At 47.3% G+C, this 22,732-nt stretch overlaps 1 protein-coding gene across 3 annotated transcripts in view; it reads left to right on the forward strand.

Moving 5' to 3' along the window:
- The first annotated feature begins 4,007 nt into the window (after positions 1–4,007).
- CARM1 (coactivator associated arginine methyltransferase 1) overlaps positions 4,008–22,732 on the forward strand; it is a 65,947-nt gene continuing 47,222 nt past the window's right edge. Inside the window, exon 1 of one of the 3 annotated variants that reach the window (XR_014225160.1) lies at positions 4,008–4,220. Coding sequence is in view for 2 of the 3 variants with exons in the window: in XM_082254570.1 (XP_082110696.1) it covers positions 4,070–4,220 (151 nt within the window). In the remaining variant the exon portion in view is untranslated. The remainder of the gene's footprint in view (positions 4,221–22,732) is intronic. The other 2 variants (XM_082254570.1, XM_082254571.1) reach the window with 2 other exon arrangements.

The following is a 22,732-nucleotide window of genomic DNA, read 5'->3' on the forward strand; positions in this document are numbered from 1 at the left end:
CCTTCCTTTCTTTCCTTTTCCCTTTCTCTGCTTTCTCTTTTCTTTTGTTGTGTATTGATGGCGGGATGTCGTATTTTGTAGTCAGGTCCATGAGACTGCGGGTGGGGGTCGGGTTCCGCTTCCCCCTGGGGGCGCAGTGTGTTCCCGTAAGGGGCGCCCGGGGGGGGGGGGCCTGGACGGCCCGCTCCTTTAAGCACTGAAGAGAGCGATCAGTACCTGCTTCACACTGGTTTGACTGCCATTGTTATTATTATTTGTTTTTTTTTTTTCTCGACTCCTGCTATCCACAATATTTACTTGTACACATTTAATGCTTTCTGCACCATGTGCTCCATGTTGTTTTCAATGTCTATGGTTGGGCCATTTTGGCTCGTTACACTCTGTTGTACTTTTTCTAAAAATCAATAAAAATGATTGAAAATTAAAGAAATATGGTTTTATTTGAGCTAAAACAGAACTATAGTATAACTGCATTAAGCTGCACTAAGCTTTGAGACAAGGTGCACATAGAAGTTCAATGCACAGCACAAATAAACAAAAGATTTCCCAGCACTGTTACCGACCAGCCTGCAAAACAACTGAATTAGCTCTGTCTTTGTTTATTTGTGATGTTTATTGCCCTTCCATGTGCAGCTTGCTGCAAAGGCCAGGTATAGATTGGGGTGGTTGCCCCTTTTTTTTTTTGGTACAGTTGGATGAATTGGGTGCAGGGATGCACAGGATGCCTTCACTGTCATTGTGCTCTTGCTGGGCATCACGTGCGTCTCTGTGCCATTCAGGAGGAGTGAGCTCCCTCCGGGCATACCTGCCCTTAACCATTGGCCAACCGCCTGACTGGGAAAATACGTTATTACTTTGCCGTTAAGGCCTCATGCACACAGGGCGTTAGAATAAATGAGCTGCAGAGTCACTGCTAACGCCAGGAAAAAGCAGCTGTAAAAACGTGCTTTTAGTAGTTTTTTCCATTGGCGTTAATCCACGTTTAGCCACGTTAGCTTATAGCAGCGTTTTTCTGCCTCTGTTCAAAATCAATGGTTGCCATAGGGAACCACTGATTTTCACATAAAAAAAAAAAAACGTATAACATGGCTTAACGCTGTATAAGCAACGTTAAGCAGCCTTTAGCAGCGTCAGACGTTTTTACACTCTAGCGCTGGTCCTCAGAACGCACTGGCCCTGGGTTTTTTTTTTTTGCAGCTTGAAAACGCTTATGCCACTTACAGCTGCAAAACGTCAGTGTGTGCATGAGGCCATAAGATAACTTTGATGGGCGTTTTTAAGCTGCAAATAAAAGTCTGACGCTCCTAAAAGCAGCTGCAAAAACGCCCTGTGTGCATGAGGCCTAAATACCGGGGTTATGGCTGCAGCTAGACGCCAATGCCCCGGTATTTTCATCCCCTCAGGCACCCAGACTTTCAGATAAAAGTGATCCTTGCGGTGGATTCACCCAGACCCTCCACCCAGCTGCTTCCCGGGCTTACGTTACCAATAGCTGAGCCTGGGAATCCATCCAGCGCCTGCGGTGGCTTGCCATGGTGATTTTTTTCTTTTTTTGGCACAAATTTCTGAAGAAATTCGATTTTTTTTTATTGAAAATGTTTTATAACAGAAAATAATGTTTTTTTTTACTTGCTTTTTATAATTTGTTTTAAACTGTTGGTCTTTTTTTGTTCATAGCGCAAATAATAAAAAACAAAGAGGTGATCAAATACCACCAAAAGAAAGCTCTATTTGTGGGAAAAAAAAGGACACAAATTTTATTTTCATTTACATGACCGCACAATGGTCAGTTAAAGTAACACAGCGCCGTATCACAAGAAATGGCCTGGTAATGAAGGGGGTAAATCTTCTGGAGGTCAAGTGGTTAACCAGTTGACGACTGCCCGCCGCAGATGTACTGCGGCAGGCAGCTGCTCCCAGGCAAATCGGCGTACATGTACGGCGCTCACTCTCGGGAGTCTAGGGGGCGCTCCCGCTCCCGTTTGTCAGCGAGGAAGCCGATGCGTGTGTCAGGCGGCTCCGATTGCCACCTGACACCCGCAAAAGCTCCCCGCTGAGAGAGAAGGACAGTCAGCTGTTGTAAACACAGCCGACCGTCCTTCTCGCTAGGATGATCATAGAGCCCCTGTGATTATGCTATATAGAATCACATGTTTCTGTGGTCATCTCAGAAGCCACACCCCCCCACAGTTAGAATCACTCCCCTAGGCTCACATTTAACCCCTTGATCACCCACAGTGTTAACCCCTTCCCTGCCAGTGTCATTATTACCCACTTTACTGCTATGTACCGGAGTACTACTGCGGCAAAGTGGCATGATCCCGTCTGACCACGTAGACCTACGTCGCCAGACTCCTCCCCCTGTAGGCGGCGCTCGCACGCCGCCGGAGGCGCGCTCCCGCTGTTTTCATTCACAGCGGGAGTCGGGCCAGGGGAGGAGCAGCGGCGATCGCCGCTGCTCTGCCCCGATCGTCGGGGAATCCAGTTTGGAGATCCGCCCGCCTGTGTAAACAGAGCGGGCGGATCTCCTCAGTGACAGGGAGTGACAGATCGGAGTGTTCAGCATAGCTGGACATCCGATCTGTCCCTGTCTCACACAGTCACCTCCCCCCACACACGTCAGTAAGCACCAGGCATACATTAACCCCTCCCTCTCCAATAAAATTAACCCCTTCCCTGCCAGTGTCATTTTTACAGTAACAGTGCATATTTATAGCACTGATTACTGCAGTAATGTCACTGGTAGCCCCAAAAGTGTCAAAAATGTCAGTCAAGGGTCCGATCTGTCCGCCGCAATGTCGCAGTCCCGCAAAAAAAATCGCAGATCGCCGCCATTACGCGTTAAAAAAAAAACACCAAAAATGACAGAAATCTTTCCCTTTGTTAGTAAACGCAATAACTTTTGCGCAAACCAATCAAAATACGCTTATTGCGATTTTTTTTACCAAACATAGGTAGCAGAAAACAAATTGGCCAAAAATTAAAACAAAAATTGTTTTTTACATCTTTTTTGGGGGGAATTTCATATAAAAAAATGTTAAAAATATTGTTATTTTTTCAAAATAAATGCTCTTTTTTTGTTTATAGCGCAAAAAGTAAAAATCGCACAGGTGATCAAATACCACCAAAAGAAAGCTCTGTTTGTGGGAAAAAAAGGACGTAAATTTCGTTTGGGTACGGCGTCGCATGACCGCGCAATTGTCAGTTAAAGTCGCACAGCGCCGAATCGCAAAAAGTGGCCCAGACTTAAGACAGCAAAATGCTCTAGTGGTAAAGTGGTTACAGTAAAGTGCATATTTTTAGCACTGATTACTGTAGTAATGTCACTGGTCCCCCCAAAAGTGTCAAAAATATCAGTTAGGTGTTGGATATGTCTGCCACAATGTCGCAGTCCCGCTAAAAATCGCAGATTGCCGCCATTACTAGTAAAAAAATAAATAAATAAATAAAAATGACATAAATCTTTCCCCTAGTTTGTAGACACGATAACTTTTGCGCAAACCAATCAATATACTCTTATTGGGATTTTTTTCACCAAAAATATGTAGCAGAATACAAATTGGTCTAAAATTATGAAAAATTTTGATTTTACATTTTTTTATTGTGAATGTTATATAGCAGAATGTGAACAAATATATTTTTTCAGATTTGTCACTTTTTTTTTTTTTTATTATAGCGCAAAAAATAAAAATCTCACAGGTGATCAAATACCACCAAAAGAAATCTCTGTTTGTAGGAAAAAAAAGACAACCCAAAACCAAAATCCATCCCTGGCAGAACAGAGGCAGAACGCACAATGCATTGCGGTGTAATTCCCAGTCCTCGCCTCACGGTGTCCTCAGCGCTCGCTTTTCTGAGGCAGCGCCAGTTCAGTTCACCTCCACGTGGTAATACTCCGAAACGTCCACAAGATGTCACCCTTAGCGCCCCGCCCCCTTCTTCCTCTCTCCTTCTCCCTCTGCCCATTGTCTGCTGGCCCCGCCTTCCCGGCCGCTGCGTGTCGCTGTGCTCGGGCACTGTGGTGCGCGTTCCCTCCTCCTCTTACCCATAATTCTCAGCGCTGAGCGCTATGCCCGCCTCTGGAAAGATGGCGGCGGTGTCGGTGTTTCCCGGCGTGCGGCTCCTCAGTATCGGGGACGCGAACGGGGAGATCCAGAGACACGCGGAGCAGAGGGAGCTGAGGCTGGAGGCCCGGGGAGGGGACATCGCTCTCTATAACGGTAGGTGGACGGGGGGAGCGCTGTGTACTGCCGGGGAGGGGAACACTGATTATATATGGAGGCCACAACCCCTCCCCCACTCTCCTTCACCCCCATTGTATCCAGATCTGGACCTCAACTCCTCTGTGTCACCATTGTCCCCAAGTCTTAGCCTTAACCTCCTCCACTGTCCAAAAATCCAGCCCTCCTTCATTGTCCCTAATTCTGGGCCTGAACCCCTTCCTCACCCCATTGTCCCCAAGTCTGAGCCTTAACCTCCCCCCCTCCCCCATTGTCCCAAAATCCAGCCCTCCTTCATTGTCCCTAATTCTGGGCCTGAACCCCCTTCCTCCCCCATTGTCCCCAAATCTGGACCTGAACCCCTCTGTGTCACCATTGTCCCCAAGTCTTACCCTTAACCCCCCCCCTCCCCCAAAATCCAGCCCTCAATTGTCCCTAATCCTGGGCCTGAACCCTTTCCTCACCCCCTCCATTGTCCCAAAATCTGGGCTTAAACCCCTCTGTGTCACCATTGTCCCCAAATCTTAGCCTTTACTTCCCCCATTGTCCCAAAATCCAGCCCTCCTTCATTGTCTCTAATCCTGGGCCTGAACCCCTTCTTCCCCCATTGTCCCCAAATCTGGGCCTGAACCCCTCTGTGTCACCATTGTCCCCAAGTCTTAGCCTTAACCCATCACCTCCCCCACTGTCACAAAATCTGGGCCTGTACCCCCCTTCATTCTTCCTGAACCCCTCTCTGTGTCACCATTGTCCTTAAATCTGAACCCCTTTTGTGTCACTCCCCCATAAAAATGTAGCCCTGAACCCTGCTGTCCCCCATATCTGGGCCTGAAACCCTATTGGTTACCCCTCCTCCATTGTTCCTGAGCCCCTCTCTGTCATCATGCCACCATTGTCCTTAAGTTTGAGCCTTAACCCCTATGTCACCCCTCCCCCCATTATCCCAAATCTAGACCTGAACACTATTTGTGTCACCCCCTCCCCCATTGTCCCAAATCTGGGCCTGATCCCTATGTCACCCCTCCTCCCCCATTGTCCAAAATCTGGGCCTGATCCCTATGTCACCCCCCCCCCCCTCCTCCCCCATTGTCCAAAATCTGGCCCTGATCCCTGTGTCACCCCCCCTCCCCCATTGGCCAAAATCTGGCCCTGATCCCTGTGTCACCCCCTCCCCCTATTGTCCAAAATCTGGGCCTGATCCCTATTTGTCACCCCCTCCCCCCATTGTCCAAAATCTAGGCCCATAGCCCTCTGTCACCCATGCACTATGTTCTTAAATCCCTCTGCCACCATTGTACCATAATCTGTACCCCTCTCCATCACTCCTCCAATGTTCCTGAACACCTCTTGTCATGCCACCATGGTCCACAAGTCACAGCCTGAACCCACCCCTCCCCCTTTGTCATCCGCTCCTCCCCCGTTTCCCCAAAATCTGTGCCCATAGCCCTCGGTCACCCTTGTTCCATTGTTCCTCAACCCTTCTTCCACCATGCTGCCATTGTGCCAAAGTCTAAACACCTATTTGGCCCCCCGCCCCCTATTGCTTCAAAGTTTAGACCTGATCCCTGCTGTCACCCCCCTCCCCCATAGTCCTAAAATCTGGATCTGAACCTCTACTTATTACTCCTCCCTAATAGTCCCCAAATCATGTCTGGTACACCTATGTGTCACACCTCTCCCATAGTCCCAAAAGCCAGACCTGAACCCCCACCTCACCCACGGAGGTAAGTACAGCACTCAGTAGGTCAGGGGGGAGGGGAGGGTGTGCGGTGTTCACCCCTTTTATTTTTTTTCTGAAAATGTTTACTAACCTCCTGCCAACTGCTTACAGTAAATGTACTGCGAGGGGGTGGCAGGCTCGGCTCTGTATATGTATGTTGCCAGCTTATATCTGGGTTTGGGGCACGCGTGCCGATCTGTGCTGTGATTGGACACAACGTGAGGTCGGTAGCAGATTTCAGCCAGTGATTGAAGGACCCGCCCCCATTCTTCTGCTAACAACTCTAAATGTTAGATTTCTCCTTTCTTCCGTCAGTGTGATAAATAGAATGAATCTCCCCTTTGGGGATACACGCAAACCCTGAAAATATGACAGCAGTGTCAGCGCCGCCGCACCCCATTCACAAAGGAAATAAAAGTTTTGACTACTTCAGAAGAAAAAACAAAAACTTGTTAGTTGATCTGGAAGTAGCGGCACTTTACTGATATGTATTCAGTGTGTACATTGTAGGGATCCACCGATTATCGGCGGGGCTGATTATCAGAGGCCGATTATTTACTATCGGCCACAAACTTGCTGATATGTCTGATATTGCTCCAGGGGGTTGTAGCAGGGTGGGTGATGCTTGCTGCTACAGGCATCACCCCGGTACCGTTGTTAAGAGTCAACTTTCTTATGACAACTGATGGGGCTGAGCAGCCGCTCGATTGTCATTACAAGGAGCGGGAGGAGACGACCGGCTGGCCAAAGACCCAAAGAAAGCTCTGATCAGGTCTCCGATGTAAAAACCGGGAAGCGGTGTCCTGACATCACTTCGGGTACTGAAACCTTAAAGGCACCAGATCTAAGAAAAAGAAAAAGACAGCAGTTCAAAACAGCCAAACTTGGCGTTTTGAATGCTTTTAAGTGCAGAGGAAGGGTTTGAGGTCTCTTAGACCCCCGCAGATCCCTCCATAAAGAGTACTTGTTGCTGTCACAGGAGATGTTTACTTTCCTTGTGACAGCAATAAGTGATCAAATTTTTTTTTTAAAGAACAGTGTAAAAATAAAAACTTTAAATGTGCAGAATATCAGCCTGAAGGGTGGCTGGATAATTAGTATCAGCCCTGAAAAAAAAAACTATATTGATCAATCCCAAGTTTATTCTTCTTATCTTACCAGCATACAGAGCTCTGTCATCTATTTTCAGTGCCTTAGAGTGCACACAACTGTGTCCACCAGACCCTGCCACCAAAACAGCTTACAATCTAATGTGCCTTAAAGTAGTAAAGGCAATTCATTTTTTTTTCCTTTAAGGGTAAGTTTACCTTTTACAGAAAATCTGTAAGGTGAACTTACACTGGACCCCCTGGAGTCGCATGATCACCCGCTGTGAGACCTCGGGTCACCCCTTTACTGGTTCAGAGATTTTAACCGCTCTGTATGTACAGATAGGAGGCATTCTCATTGGTCGGCGCCGTCACACGCCTAGCCTATCCTGTGAGCGCTGGAGAAGAGGCAAGAAAGCCGCTGGAATTTCAGATCCTTGGACTGGTGAAGCGGCGATATGAGGTCTCACAGCAGGCGATTGTGGGACTCCAGGTCAGCGGGACGGGGAGGGGGGGGAGAAAGGGGGTTTGCTTCTCAGATTTTTTGTAAAGACAAACTTACACTTTAAATAACAAACATTCTACTTATCTGCTCTGTGCACAGTGCGGCCCCGAACCTCCTCTTCTTGGGTTCCCCGCCCGGTGCTCCTGGCTTCTCTCCTCTGTCTGCCCCCAGGACAAGCTGCTTGTTATGGAGCACATGTACGGGAGCGCTCCTGGGCCAGGCTGGGTGCTCCGCCCCACCCCCTGATCTCTCCTAACAGGATTTGACTGACAGCAGCAGGAGCCAATGGGTACCGCTGCTCTCAGCAAAGCCTCTGGGGAAGAATTGAAGCTGGGCACAAGCTGGATGCAGGACTTGGCTAAGTGTGCAAGGGGTGTGCTTTGGCCTTTTCTTTTTTTTTTTTTTTTTAATTTAATGCAGAGAATTAAGGTGGGGGGGGGGGGGGGCTAATACGGCCATAGGTGACCCAATTCCCTTCAATTTGCTATTAATTCTGCCAAATTTCAAGCTATAAATGGCCTAGATGACACCACCCAGCTCTTTAAAAGTTGGCTTAAAGTGGTTCTAAAGGCTCAAGGTGTTTATCTTCATGCATTCTATGCATGAAGGTAAAAAAACTGTGTGCAGAACCCCCCCCCCCCCCCCCCCCCCCAAATCACCTGAGCCCCATCATGATCCAGCACTGTGCATTAAAGCCTCCGGGGGGGGGGGGGGCAGGGAGGGATTCGGGTGAGACAGCAGCGGGAGCCATTGGCTGTTGAGCCAACAAGCAGTTTGCTGTGGGGGTAGGAGGAATGAGCCAAGAGCGCTGGCGGGGGACTTGAAAAGAGAAGGATTGAGGCTGCTCTGTGCACACAAAAAAACGACTTAAATAAAACTTTAAAGACTGAGTAGGGTGAAAATGCAGGCTAAGTGCGGTAGTTTATGCATCCAATTGGATACAGTCGCCGTTTGGGTATTCAGGCAGCTGCGGTTGTCAGAACACAACAGCCCCACACTACACCATGGATGGGGGAACTGTATGATTTTATAACAATGTATAGCTAACTTTACAAGCATTAGTACCTGTAAAAGGAGCATGGCTACCAGAATATTTTTAGGTTGTGGGAGTACCCACTCATGCAGACTCATTGATAATTTGACAAATACTGTGTATATGGCATCCCTGGTGGAAACATAGACTAGGACACCAGACCTACCAGATCTCCACTCCGACCACCTTTAAAGCATGTAAAGCATTACACATGCAGGCTGATGTGTGTTGTGGCAGTATAATGTATTGTTACAATGTATTGCGTTTTTATTTTTTCTTTATTGAAGTGTTACAGAATGACCCTTCAAGTCTGTATACCACCGTGCGCTACAATGTGGTGCAGTGACATGTTGTATAGCAGGGCTTGACAAATCCCAGGCCGCCATGGCGACTAGAAATTGCATCCCGGTGCCTAGGGTTTCGTCAGCCCACTCACTGTTGGCACCAGGCACAGGGATGAACAATTCCGATCGCCCGACGACTGGGAAATGTAGTTCCGGGTGCCGGAAAGTTTACTTGTTGGATGGGAGCATCTGGGTGGGTGGCTGTGCGCTGCCGCCTGAATGCTACCCCCCCCCCCCCAAAAAAGAAAGCAAATTAAGGCCCCCCATATATATGCACATACAAACGTAAACATGTGTCGGGGCGCCTACGCCTGAAATGAGAGCAATAATTCTAGCACCAGACCCCCTTCGTAACGCTAAACTGATATGTATAGGCCATATCTGGGCTAAGATCCAGGGTGCTCTTTAGGGGCAGTTGGATAAAATATTCTATACATAGGCTGTATCTAAGCTGTAAACTAGTTGTTGTAGATGGACCAGTTAGGGGGCTTTTTAAACCTCCCTATGCAAAATGTAGGGTACTGAAGTTTGTCGCCATTTCATAGGCGCACGCAAATTTAGGTTTTGACATGTTGGGCATCTATTTCCGCCTCGTCTTTTAAATTTTACCAAAAGAATTGGGTAATTTATTGCGCAAGAGTTGAAGAGCTGCAATATGTTTGCTTTTGCACTTAATACAGCTTTAAGAGGATTTAACGTTCTTTCTCTAATCGTCTTCCAGGGCAGCACCTGAGAGAAGGGCTCCTCCCACCAGAAACAGGAAACACATTAGTCCACCAATATAAAAAAGCCATTCATACTTTCAGCCTAAGTTTGATTGTTTCCTCAGGACACACGAGAGCTGCAACAGTTTCTTTTTCAGTCTCTGTGCTATTTGCAGGCGGCTCCTTGACCAGCCTCCCATTCAGCTCAGTGAGCCTTGGTTAGTCGGGTCAGGGGCAGCACAGTGGGGCAAGCAGTCCCCCCGCCTGAGCTTTTTGCCCTACTAAGAGGTATGCAACCAACCCCCCAGCTATCAGAATGCCACCAGTATTCTACCTAAAACCGTACCTTGTTATGCCCGAGCTCTTTCAGGCCGGTCCGCCCGGTTTTAGCGATCCCTTCGGACAATTGTACGGGGTGGGGGGAGTGTTTCCCTCTCATAGGTCCGGGAGAGTGAGAGCCGCACTAAGACGCCCCCCCTCTCCTCGGGAGCCTGCTTAGGCTGGCCCCCTCGGCTTCCTGGAGCTCATCGCTGTGGAGAAGCATGATGGCGGCAGTGCCTGGAACATCATGTATTTCTAGTGACGCATTTCCGGTTCGCTACCATTTCGGAAGGAAGAGGGCGAGGTAGTCACTGGCGCTGATGTCACTTCTGGGCAGCCTGAGAAGCCACGGCACGATTCTCAAACAGGAAAATTGCACTTGGGAACTGACGGAAAATATGGGGTCCCCTTTCTTCTTATAGGAAAGCAGACCGTAGGCACCAGGATGGGTCTATACAGGTATGTCCACCAACCTGTATGGGGGCGGGGCTGGAGCTAGGCAGAAAGCAGGTAAAGGATCCTATGTTGTGGTTCCCTTTTGTGACTGACCATGTCAGACGCCTCCTCACCTTGCCCTGCAGATCCTACTGGACAGGACCGCTCCAAGGTAAGCCAGAGCACTCTGGAGTTCCCTCTGTCTTTACCTCACCAACAAACTGCTTTTTCTTTGTTGTGTATGGCAACTATCTGCCTCACTGGGTCCTTTGTGCTTACTTACAAAGACCAGTAGCAAGGCATGCGCTGCTTGTGGTCACAAATTTCCTCCAGAATGGAGAAAACTCCTATGCCAGAAATGCATCGATAAAATGGTGGAAAAAGAGTCGCAGGGGTCCCTCAACAATATGCTGAGTTCTTTCAAAAAGGAGACTAAAAGCACAATTGGTCCCCTTCGCATAGAAAAACTGGAGGCTCCTGCAAGCTCCAGCCGGGCCAGCATGCCATCTACCAGTATGTCACCCATCGCCTCATGCAGCAGGGATGAGGTGGACCAGGTGGAGCAAGGATCTGATGCATATAGCTCCTAATCCGATCACAAAGGGGGCCTTTGCTCGGACTCCGATAATGAGGACCCAGCATCAGAGGCTAAACTGTTTTCCTCGGGAGATGCAGATAATTTACTGAGAGCCATTACAGATACACTGGGTATCAAAGAGCATTATTCAGCTAGGACAGGCCTATGGCTGAAGTCATTGGAAAGAGACATCCCCTCCAAAAACAGATTATGCGGCATCCAGGCCCGACCTGGAAACTGTGTTGGACAGAACCGCAGCCAAAAACAGGGGATTTCCTTCAACCAAAAAGAGTAAGGCGAAAACACCCTTTCGCCAATCCAAAAGGTTCGATAAGACGGGTCCAAAAAAAATGCTGGACACAACAAAACAAACCCGGCAAAGAGATGTTTATCCCTAAGAACAAAAAAACGACGGTCCCCAGGTGGGGAGAGGGGGGGGGGGGAAGTTCCTCCTCCGCCAGGGGAGGAAATCGTGGAAAAAAAGTTTCTTCCTGGCCCGGTAGTGGTAGGCTACTTGTTAGGGCTTTCCTATCTTTTTGCAGGAAGGAGCGGGCAAGGGTTTTTCTCATAACACTTGGCAGCCCTATCTTGACAACTAGATATTAGGCTGGCAGAAGACACACTCATAAAAAAAGTTTCTGCCCTCATTAAGGAAAGCCACACCCATGAGGTGCAGCAGAACTCCAACATGGGACCTCACCACAGTACTCAAGGGATTCCTCCTGCCACCCATAGAACCACTGGAGCATTGTTTGGATAAATACCTTACACTAAAAACAGTTCTCCTGGTGGCATTGGTATCAACAAGAACAGTCAGCGAAATTCAAGCTCTATCGATGATAGAACCTTACTGTTTAATTCTGGCAGAAAAAATTATTCCCACACCAGATCCTTCTTTCCTACCGAAAGTCTCCAACTTTCCACATAACTCAGGAGGGTTGTCATTCCCTCCCTTCCAAATTCTATGGATAGTAGGAAAAGACAAGCTGCATGTAAGAGATACTGATAGCTTACCTCGAAAGAACTAAAGCATGGCGTAAAACAACCACCCTATACATCCTTCATGCAGGAGTGAACAGGGAAGGGAAGTCGGCTTCGAAAAGTACGATAGCCAGATAGTTTGCTATTCAAACGGCTTACCAAGCACTAGACCTCGCCCCGCCGAGCGGAGTCACAGCCCACTCTGCCAGGGCTTGGGCATCATCAAGTGCAGAAAGAGCCGGGGCTGCACCATAGCAGATCTGCAGGGCAGTGACATGGTCGAGTTTCAATACCTTTACAAGGCATTACTGTATCGACCAGCTGTCCAGCCAAGACCAGATATTTGGTCGCATCGTGCTCCCAGTCTTTTTCCCCTCCCTAGTAAGTATTGCTTGAGAAATCCTCTCCGGTCCTGCCCTAGAAGACGATTAGAGCAAACAGTTGGGTACCTGGTAACTCTTTTTCTAAGAAGTCTTCCAGGGCAGCATCAGTTCCCGCACTAAACATTAGAAAAGGGGCTTTGAGGAATCAAAAGGCTTACTGAAGGTTCCTTAGGTACTTTGATATTACTGAGGCTGAAGGTATGACTTGCTTTTTTTTATAATGCTGGACTAACTCTGTTATCCAAAACCCTCAATAAGGTTTTACCTCGAGATGCACTTTAAGAATTTAGAACGTGAGCACTGCTGGATCCACACTGCAGTCTGCATTTTACAAATGGGCAGTAAAATGGGATCGGGAGATCCGGCCTTTGTTATAAATGAGTCCCTTGTGCACTGTTGCTATTACTGTGGATCACTGGTTTACTCTGTGATCTGATCAGAACATCCGGTGCAGCAAAACCAATGCTGGGAGATGGATGATTGGTATTAAAGAGGAGCTTCTCCCAGGGTTGTTAATATAAGTAGCTGTTAAAGCGGTGCTCCATCCAAAATGGCAAGCTCCGCTTGCTTCACCACCTCCTCCGCTGCCACATTTAGCACCTTTTGGGTGGGGGGGGGGGGGGGTTGGCATGTACCAGTTTTTGACAGGTACCCATCCCCGAAGTTTGGCCTCCTTCCCTCTGCCACCGGGCCATTAAAGCACAGCACAGAGCCAGCTGTGAAGCATGGGATGCCGATATTGCGGGATCCCTGGACAGGTAAGTGTCCTTCTATTAAAAGTTAGCAGCTACGGTAGTTTGTAGCTGCTGACTTTTAGATTTTTGGTGGGGGGACTGGAGCTCCGCTTTAACTTCTAACAAACCGGTACTTACCAGTCCAGTGTTGTCTTCCATGCAGCCGATCTATGACACGCTGCGATTTCCTGTGCTGCCTGGAGCCAGCTGCGACTTCCAGTTCCCCACTTGGCATGTGCAAAGCACAGCAATGCAATGAGACTGCTCCTGTAGCCTCCTAAGATGTCACATGTCCCAGTAGGTGACACACTAAACTGACATTGACCTCGCCTAGGAGAGGCTTTAGGAAGTAGGGACAGGTACCCACTACCCAAAAAAATGCTGTAAATTGGGGGGTGAGGGAGGAAGAGGAGAAGCTGCGCTTTGATTTTTTTATTTTTTTTGGGTGAAGGTCTGCTTTCAGTTCCTTCCTTTTTTTTTTTTTTTGCTACTATGAATCCTCTTCCTACTCCCCTGCCTGCAAGGTATTTCTAATGTCATGATAAATGGGGCACGTGGCAAATGAACCTTCTATACAGGATGTATTTAGTGACAAATTTGTGCAGAGCTTTAAAATATAAAGAGAGATTGCACATTTACAATACAGGATATGGTAGTTATTACGTTAAAAAGTAATACTGGACAAAACTGAAAATATTTGTATGTGGCCATGATGGGGTTTAAGGAAGAGAAGAGGCTAAGGGGCTTTTGGGGTGCGGTTCTGAGGAGGAGAGGGGTTTAGGGCTGCGCGCGCGCGCACATACGCACGCGCATACACACACGCACACTTTTTGCACGCGCTTAATGGACTACCTACTCAGTATGGCGGATGCAGGAAATGAAAGCACCCTCTCCTCCTTCCTGTCTCTGATCATGTGATGTGTCACATGACAATGAGAGACCGGAAGAAGGGCAGTCTGCATTCACTCCTAACGTCTCTGCGTTGAGACAGTAGGGTGTGTTGTCAGTGGGTGCCTGCTGTCTTCTGCCCACTATAGGCTGCCCCAGGAGAGCAGTAGCCACCCTCCAGCAGATATCAACCCCCCTGCTCCTTCTGACAGGAGTCACATTGCTGCCACTTCAGGTGTCAGGTGCCGGAGAATGGCACATCAGAAGGACCAAGCCCCCCCCCAGCATTCCATGCTTGTCTGCCTCTTTCTTTCTCCCTCCCTCCTTCCTTTGCCATGTCTAACCTTGGCTCCTCTTCACCCCTCTGTTCCACAGCCAGTAGCAATTGTGCCTCCCTGTTATTTGGCCTCTTCTTCTTCTTCCATTGTTCTGGTTGGCTTCCATTCTGTCTCACTTTGATCAGTTCATGTGAGATGGACCCTTGAGCAAATACCCGTCCAGCTGAAATATCTGATGGGATAAAGAGCCATGCCAATTATGAAAGGCAAGATGGCAGCTAGCTCTGTGGCCGGTTCCTGGGGTTCTGATTGGTGGTATATCATAGTTATGAGGACGATGGAATACTATGTATATATACGGGTGCCTTTGCATCTAGATGCATACTCCTCGTTCTTTACATGTTAGAGGTGGCTGGGTTTATTTGTAATGCTAATTTACTATTACTGCCAGGTTAAAACAAAATTAACTTATTTTTTTTTTTTTTTTTAAGCAAAGTAGGCTGCCATCTTGGCCTCTATTAGGTTGCCAGTTCAGTTTTTACAGTGCTGCACATGTGATCAGTTAATAACACCATCCATTTGATGGCTTTACAGTTTGGTTGAGACCACAAGCAACTGTGAAAGTTATTACCGGCATTCCCTGAATGTAACGGAATTGAGAAATGGTTAAATTGATGGGTGTAGTTCTGCTTTAAGAATGCAGCATTATAATAAACTCTTGGTTTATCCAGCTTTGGGTAGAGGAGCTGCACTGGGAAAATAAACAATTGTGACTTGTCACGTTAAAAAAAAAAAAAAAAAGTGAATGTTAGTGTAAGGACTGAATAGTTGGTGTAGGAGCTGATTTTTGTTGAATGCCTTCCTGCTTCCTCTGATAGAAATTCTAAAAGAACTGAACACTGAAAAATCAAGAAGTGGTTAACCCACAAGGACTTCTCTATACTCCCGACTTTTTACCAGCTCTCTCCCTCGTCTCTGTAGAATGCAATATTCTCTCATAACCTTCCTCTTTCTCAGTTATTGACCAGTACTGCAGAGTAAAGCTCACAGCTCTAAACGTGGCATTGATCTCTGGCTGTCCGGGTGTTGAAATTTTGTCTACACCCATTCGTAAGTCACTTCAGCTCCCACACCTCTACACTGCCTTGAACACAGCAAAGGTTACCCTTTAACCCCTTGTTAAACCGCTGTTTTTTTTTTGTAACCTGAAAGGCAATGGCATAATGTGTTAGTATGCATCGCATACTAGCACATTACGTGAAACTTGCCTTAGAACGAAGCCTTCCAGCACTACGCTGCCACCGCTGAAGGCGCTTCCATCTTCACCCAGGCCTTCCTCCTGGTTTCGCAGACTCTGGCTGTATACGTGGCCGGGGCCGCGATTACATCACTCCCGTGCATGCTTATGGGAGCCACCGGTTACGGCACAGAGCTCTGAGGGAACGGTCTGGGCGGTACATGTTAAGGAGATATTTACAGTACCTATAGGTAAGCCTTATGGCTTACCTTTAGGAAAAAATTATGCATGGGAGTTGACTCCCACTTTTTTTTTTTTTTTTCTTAATTAACCCTAATCAACTAGTCCATTACCCTTCTTCCCTTAACTAATACTTTCAGGGGGGGTTCTATTTTTAAAACTATTACAATTAAAGGTTTTTTTTTTTTTTTTTCCCATTTCTGTTTTAATATCCTGGGCACCACTGTCCCACCTGGAACCCCATGGTTTGTGCTGCTGGATAAACATCCATTCGCTGATCTCCTTACTCAGCAGGAACCCAGAAGCGGTGTGCATTACATCTGTTTCGGGTTTGGTCGTCCCTTTCCCTGGTCATTGTGTCCAGAGAAGAAGCTAATGGAGCACAATATGCCTCGTGTGTCCTTGCATTTGGACAGGGCAATATGAAGCTCACACCTACTTGTGCTTCCTCCTCCCTCTGCCAGTGCATGGAAAGTGTCCATCTCCTTTCAAGACATAAATGGCATAAACTCCAGGCACCCAACACTAGAACATAACTTAAAGAGGTTGTAAACCCTCGAAACTTTTTTTTTTTCTGCAACCTGAAAGAGAAAACCATAATGAGCTAGTATGCATCGCATACTAGCTCATTATGAAATACTTACCTTAGAACGAGCCCCCGCCGTGCCGCCCGGTCACCTGTATGACGGGCAACATGTCCAGTTGCCCGTCTTCCGGGATCGCGGCATCCGGCCATCTGATTGGCCGGAGCCACGGTGACGTCACTCACGACACGTGCATGGGAGCCGACGGTCACAGCACGGGGCTCTGAAGAAAAGGCACCAGCGGCCGTTCCTTCAGAGCGCATGCGCCAGTGGTGTCACTGGCTGCATGTAAGGTAAATATCTCCTAAACGGTGCATGTTTAGGAGATATTTACAGTACCTATAGGTAAACCTTATCATAGGCTTACCTATAGGTACAAGTGTCAGAGGAGGGTTTACTTCCTCTTTTAAACATCTCTTTTGTTAAGCACAAAAAGCATACAGGGGAACCGGCTGACACATTTCATCCAAACAGGGCCTTAAGCCCCGTACACACGTACCGATTGTCGGCCGTAAATATTCGGCCGACGGCCGATTTGTAGGCTTGTTAGTATGATGCTTCCGACAGCGCATTTTCGGCCGAACAGAATCTGTCGTGCAAGCATTAAAATTTTTGTTGGCCAACACCAGAACGGCCGATTGTTCGCCAGTCAGTACAGATTTCGGCTGACAGACAGCAGATTTGCAAGACTGGGCATGCTCAGAAAAGAAAAAAGACAAGGAAAGTTAACCATCACATGACATCACTTCTGCAGTCGGCTGTTGGCCGACAAAATTCGTGTGCAGTCTTTTGCAGTTTTCAACAGACAAGACAGCCCTCGGACAAAAGACGGCCGACGATCGGTATGTGTGTACATGGCTTTAGTCATAGCTACAACTAAGGTCCCGGTGGGCTGAAAAGCATCAGCAGATTCCCCTGTTCCCTTTTTTTCCTGTGGCTAAAAGTGCAGGAAAACTGTGGATAGGCCCACGCTGCAGCAGTGTGGAGCTGGTCTAATACTAGATATTCATTTTTTTGTATTTACACCGCTACACCTGGCTGAGAATTGCTGGGAAGGGTGGGGCAGCAGCAGTGCAGAAGGACAGGGCATATGACATAAACCCTGTGTACTTTGCTGAAGATTTTTTCGGATGTGTTGTCACCTGGCTAATGAACGGTTGCATACATTAGGTAAGATTGACTTTGCAGCCATGCGGAAGTCAATTCGGTTTACCCTAATTTGGATTTTTTTGTGCAGCAAAGTTAGGTTTTCAGTGTTTGCCTGGCTCAGTCTCCTTGTTCTGGACTATTAACCCTTTAGCTCTAAGAGTTTCAAAGGGCAGTGATGGGACCAGGGAACGCATTTGGCATTTTGAAAGCTTTAGCCTGCATTCACACTACCGTGGCACGACTCTGTACTACTTCGGGGGCGACTTGTGAAGTCCCGTGCACTGCGACTTGCTCAGACTTCATATAATGAATGTCTATGCAAGTCGCTCCGAATTCGCCCGAAGTAGTACAGGACCCTTTTTCTAAGTCGGCGCGACTTGTGTCGTTCCTATTAGAACGGGTCCTGTAGCAGTCAATGGACCGCGAGGGACCGCGACTTGTCAGGCTGACAAGTCGCGTTAGTGTGAATGGACTCTTAAAGATAATGCAAAAAATAACAGCTATACGAATTCAGTGGAAAGGAAAACCAGCGTCACATATTGAATGCAAGGTCATCCAACAAACTTCGAAGGCAAAACTATGTTTCACTGTTATGTGCCTTTTATGTTCCCCTGGTCTCTGTGGTTTGCTGTTATTACGTGTCATTGGTCAGTATCTTGGCCATTAATGATCTTGGAGAGGAAAATGTCTGAAAGGCAGATTTACAGTGGAGTGAATAAACATGTTTCCAGTTTCCTTCCTATGCTCCCACTTTGGAGAGGCACTTTCCTGTGTCTGTCCTGTATTGACAGCTCACAGTAGGGATCTGGCAGAGATGGCCCACCGTGCATGCTGTAAATTTGTATTGTAAACATTGATTGGCATATACATGTCTCCATGTCTAGTTAGGTCCACATTTTCTTATATAATATATAATATACACACTCACTCACTGTCTCTCTCTCACAAAAGTGAGTACACCCCTCACATTTTTGTAAATATTTTATTATATCTTTTCATGTGACAACACTGAAGAAATGACACTTTACTACAATGTAAGTAGTGAATGTACAGCTTGTATAACTGTCCTTTCACATGTGCTTTCCGCCCTGCGGGCTCCGTTTTGCTCAGCGGGGATTTATCTGCCGATCCCCGCTGAGCAGGCAGATGACCGGTCCGTCTCCGCTTACTTTGCAGAGACGGACCTGTCAGATCCCCGCTCTCCTCTATGGGAGATCGGATGAAAACGGACCGCCTGTCCGTTTTTTCATCTGATCCTCTAAGACGGATAAAAAATAGGATTTCAATCCATCTGGATTTCACGGATCGGATAGCAGCAGGTGTAAGCTAACATGTCACCGCTGACATTCGCTGCTCCAAAGGGGTGCATGGAGCATCTGATCAGTTCCGCCTGAAAAACTGACAGGCGGACCTGATCAGAAAGCCCATGTGAAAGGGCCCCGAACAGTGTAAATTTGCTGTCCCCCCCTCAAAATAATTCAACACACCCATTAACATCTAAACCGATGGCAACAAAATGGAGTACCTCCCCAAGTGAAATGTCCAAAATTGGGCCTAATTAGCCAATTTACCTCTCTGATGTCAGGTGACTCAACAAGGTCTCATGTGTGAATGGGGAGCAGGTGTGTTAAATTTGGTCTTAACGCTCTCACTCTTTCATACTGGTAACTGGAAGTTCAGCATGGAACCTCATGGCAAAGAACTTTCCGAGGATCTGAAAAAAAGAATTGTTGCTCTACATAAAGATGGCCTAGCCCTAGGCTATAAGAAGATTGCCAAGACCCTGAAACTGAGCTTCAGCACAGTGGCAAGATCATACAGCAGTTTAACAGGACAGGTTCCAGTCAGAGCAGGCCTCGCCATGGTCGACCTAAAGCAATTGAGTGCACATGCTCAGCGTCATATCCAGAGGTTGTCTTTGGTAAATAGACGTATGAGTGCTGCCAGCATTGCTTCAGAGTTTGAAGGGGTGAGGGTGTCAGCCTGTCAGTGCTCAGACCATACACTGCATCAAATTGGTCTGTCCCAGAAGGAAGCCTCTTCTAAAGACAATGAACAAGAAAGCCTGCAAACAGTTTGCTGAAGACAAGCAGACCAAGGACATGGATTACTGGAACCATGTCCTGTGGTCTGATGAGACCAAGATAAACGTCTTTGGTTCAGATGGTGTAAAGCATGTGTGGGGGCAACCAGGTGGAGGAGTACAAAGACAAGTGTGTCTTGCCTACAGTCAAGCATGGTGGTGGGAGTGTCATGGTCTGGGGCTGCATGAGTGCTGGCGGCACTGGGGAGTTACAGATCATTGAGGGAACCATGAATGCCAACATGTACTGTGACATACTGAAGCAGAGCATGATATCCTCCTATCGGTGACTGGGCCGCAGGGCAGTATTCCAACATAAACAACATAACAACCACTGCCTTGCTAAAGAAGCTGAGGGGAAAGGTGATGGACTGGCCAAGCATTTCTCCAGACCTAAACCCTATTGCGCATTTGTGGGGCATCGTCAAACGGAAGGTGGAGGAGCGCAAGGTCTCTAACATCCACCAGCTCCATGTCCTCATGGAGGAGTGGAGGAGGACTCCGGTGGCAACCTTTGAAGCTCTGGCGAACTCCATGCCCAAGAGGGTTAAGGCAGTGCTGGAAAATAATGGTGGCCACACAAAATATTGACACTTTGGGCCCAATTTGGACATTTTCACTTAGGGGTGTACTCACTTTTGTTGCCAGCGGTTTAGACATTAATGGCTGTGTGTTGAGTTATTTTGAGGGGACAGCAAATTTACACTGTTATACAAGCTGTACACTCCCTACTTTACATTGTAGCAAAGTGTCATTTCTTCAGTGTTGTCACATGAAAAGATATAATATATTTACAAAAATGTGAGGGGCGTACTTTTGGTGTCCCACGCTGGTGTTCCGATTTGTCTCCAAATATCACCCAACTGTTCTCTCCACTCCTCCCAAGACCACCTCTCCAGCTCCCTCGTCACCTCATCTTATGCTTGTCTCCAGGACTTCTCCAGAGCCTCTCCCATCCTCTGGAACTCGCTACTCCCAATCTGCCCGGCGATCCCTGAAGACTTGTTTCTTTAGGGAGGCCTATCCTGTCTTCAGCTAATAACCAAATCTTTTATTTCTCCCATCAGTTCATCCCTCACAGTTATTACCTTTTTTTGTTTAACCAGCCCTTACCTATTAGAGTGTAAACCCGCAGGAGCAGGACCCTCCTAACCCTCTTATATTGAATTGTATTGTCGCTGTATTATCTCCCTTTGATTGTAAAGTGCTGCGCAAACTGTTAGCGCTATATAAATCCTGCATAATAATAGGATGGGATCTTTTACTCCCCATCCCTTCTGTAAGCTGTACTGGGCCTCTCTGGTCACTAAAACAGGCTGTTGCATTGAGAGGCAGATAAAATTCTGCATCTGGACATAGCAGCCGAATGTGCTATGGCTGCTTTCAAACTGGACTTTTAGGTGCAGCCAGTTTGCATGCAGGCAGAGTAGGCCTTCCCTGGAAGCAAATTGGTCTTTGTCCATGGCCGGTTGAAGGCCCTAAGTCAGGGGTGGACAGCTGTGGACCTCCTACTGTTGTGAAACTACATGTCCCATGAGGCATTGCAAGGCTGACAGTTAACAAGCATAACTCGCAGCGGCATAATGGGACTTGCAGTCAGTGCTGTATCCTGGCCTATGCCAACAAGGCCCAGGCCTAGGGGGCGGCACTTTGCAGGGGGGCAGCAGAAAAAATATTTAATTATTTGTATAATGACTATAGACTTCCTATTTATTATACAAATAAGTGAAATAATCCTATAATTACAATCAGTGGCAGCAAACACAAGTCCAAATATCTTAAGAGTAAGGTTACTAATCCCATGACATAAGGCTGTACTAATGGGCACTGATGGGGCTGCACTGATGAGGCCACACTGATATGCTGCACTGATGGGCAGTAAAGAGGTGGCAATGATATGCTGCACTGATGAGGCTGAACTTATGGGAACTGATGACGTTATGCTGATGGGAACTGATAGACTGTGGTTGTGGTCTGTGGTTTACAGATGTCAGGGTGGGTCATAAACAGGAAGGGGTGTGGCCTTTACAGGAAGGGGTGGGCCATATTTAATTGGGGGGGGTGCAAAAGTTAAGTCAGGCCTAGGGCAGCACAAAACCTAAATACGCCACTGCTTGCAGTTTCTTAGCAGCTGGAGGACCGCAGTTGCCCCTCTCTGCCTTAACTGTTATGTAACAGCTCAGGTGAGTGGTTAAAAGGCTAATGGCGGCATTGCCAGCCATTGATTTGTATAAGTACAAAACTGATTGCTCCTGTACGCACGCGCACACACCATGATCTTCCCCAGCAAGAATCAGATTCTCACTGGTGGCCATCTGAGCAGGTGGGCTGTAAAGAGATGCATAGGAAGGGTACAGAAGTGTAAGATTTTGTAGGAAAATTGCAGATTTGTATAGAATGTTGGCTGCATGCGTCTCTGGATAGAGCAGCCTTTCTCAACCTTTTCAGCACAGAGGAACTCTTCTTGTGGAACCCCTGCTAAAAATTAAAAATCTATAACTCATGACACATTAGTGTGACAGTCAGTGGGAAGAATGCTCCTTACTCGTGTCATCATTGGGAAGAATTACCCCCTTACAGATTGCTAAAAGGAACAATGGTGTCATTGGGAACTTATCTGAGAGGCAGGGATTGTCCTTTGCTCAAGGAACCCCTAACAACTTCCAGGAGGAACCCTGGTTGAGAAACCCTGGTATAGAATGATGGTTTTTACACCTGGTTGTCACTGATAAGCTCCTTGTGCCCATTTCTTGTATCCTGTAAATGTAATTGCCTAGGTTGGTCACAGACTTACTTTAATACAATGTTTCTGGCAGAATCCCAAATCTCAGAAGTTTGTTTCCTATACACGGCACTGTACTGGTTTGCTTGTGGCTTTGGTCTCCTTTGTTCTCTGTACTGTGTTTGGACCCCCTGGCTTTCTAGAAATGTACTTTGTTCAGTGGCTGCCCATTGTCCCTTCTCACAGGCCCGGATTCGAGGGGGGTTTGTCTGAGAGCAGAGGGGTGCCTCTTCCTATTGTCCCTAGCCTGGCGATATGGGGGGACCTCTTGCTGGGATTTTGTAGTGGGCGCACAAAAGGTTTCTTTCAATGTCCCTCATGAGACTAATGACTCTCACCAGCCTGTAAACTCTGAGTAATAATGAAGCTGGCTTTGTTATGTTAATTCATGGAATTAAGACCTTTGTCTTCATGTCACACAGCACAGATGCTGCGGCCGTCGTGAT

The sequence above is a fragment of the Pelophylax lessonae genome, assembly GCF_965119305.1.
Source record: "Pelophylax lessonae genome assembly, chromosome: 4".
Taxonomy (NCBI): Eukaryota; Metazoa; Chordata; class Amphibia; order Anura; family Ranidae; genus Pelophylax; species Pelophylax lessonae.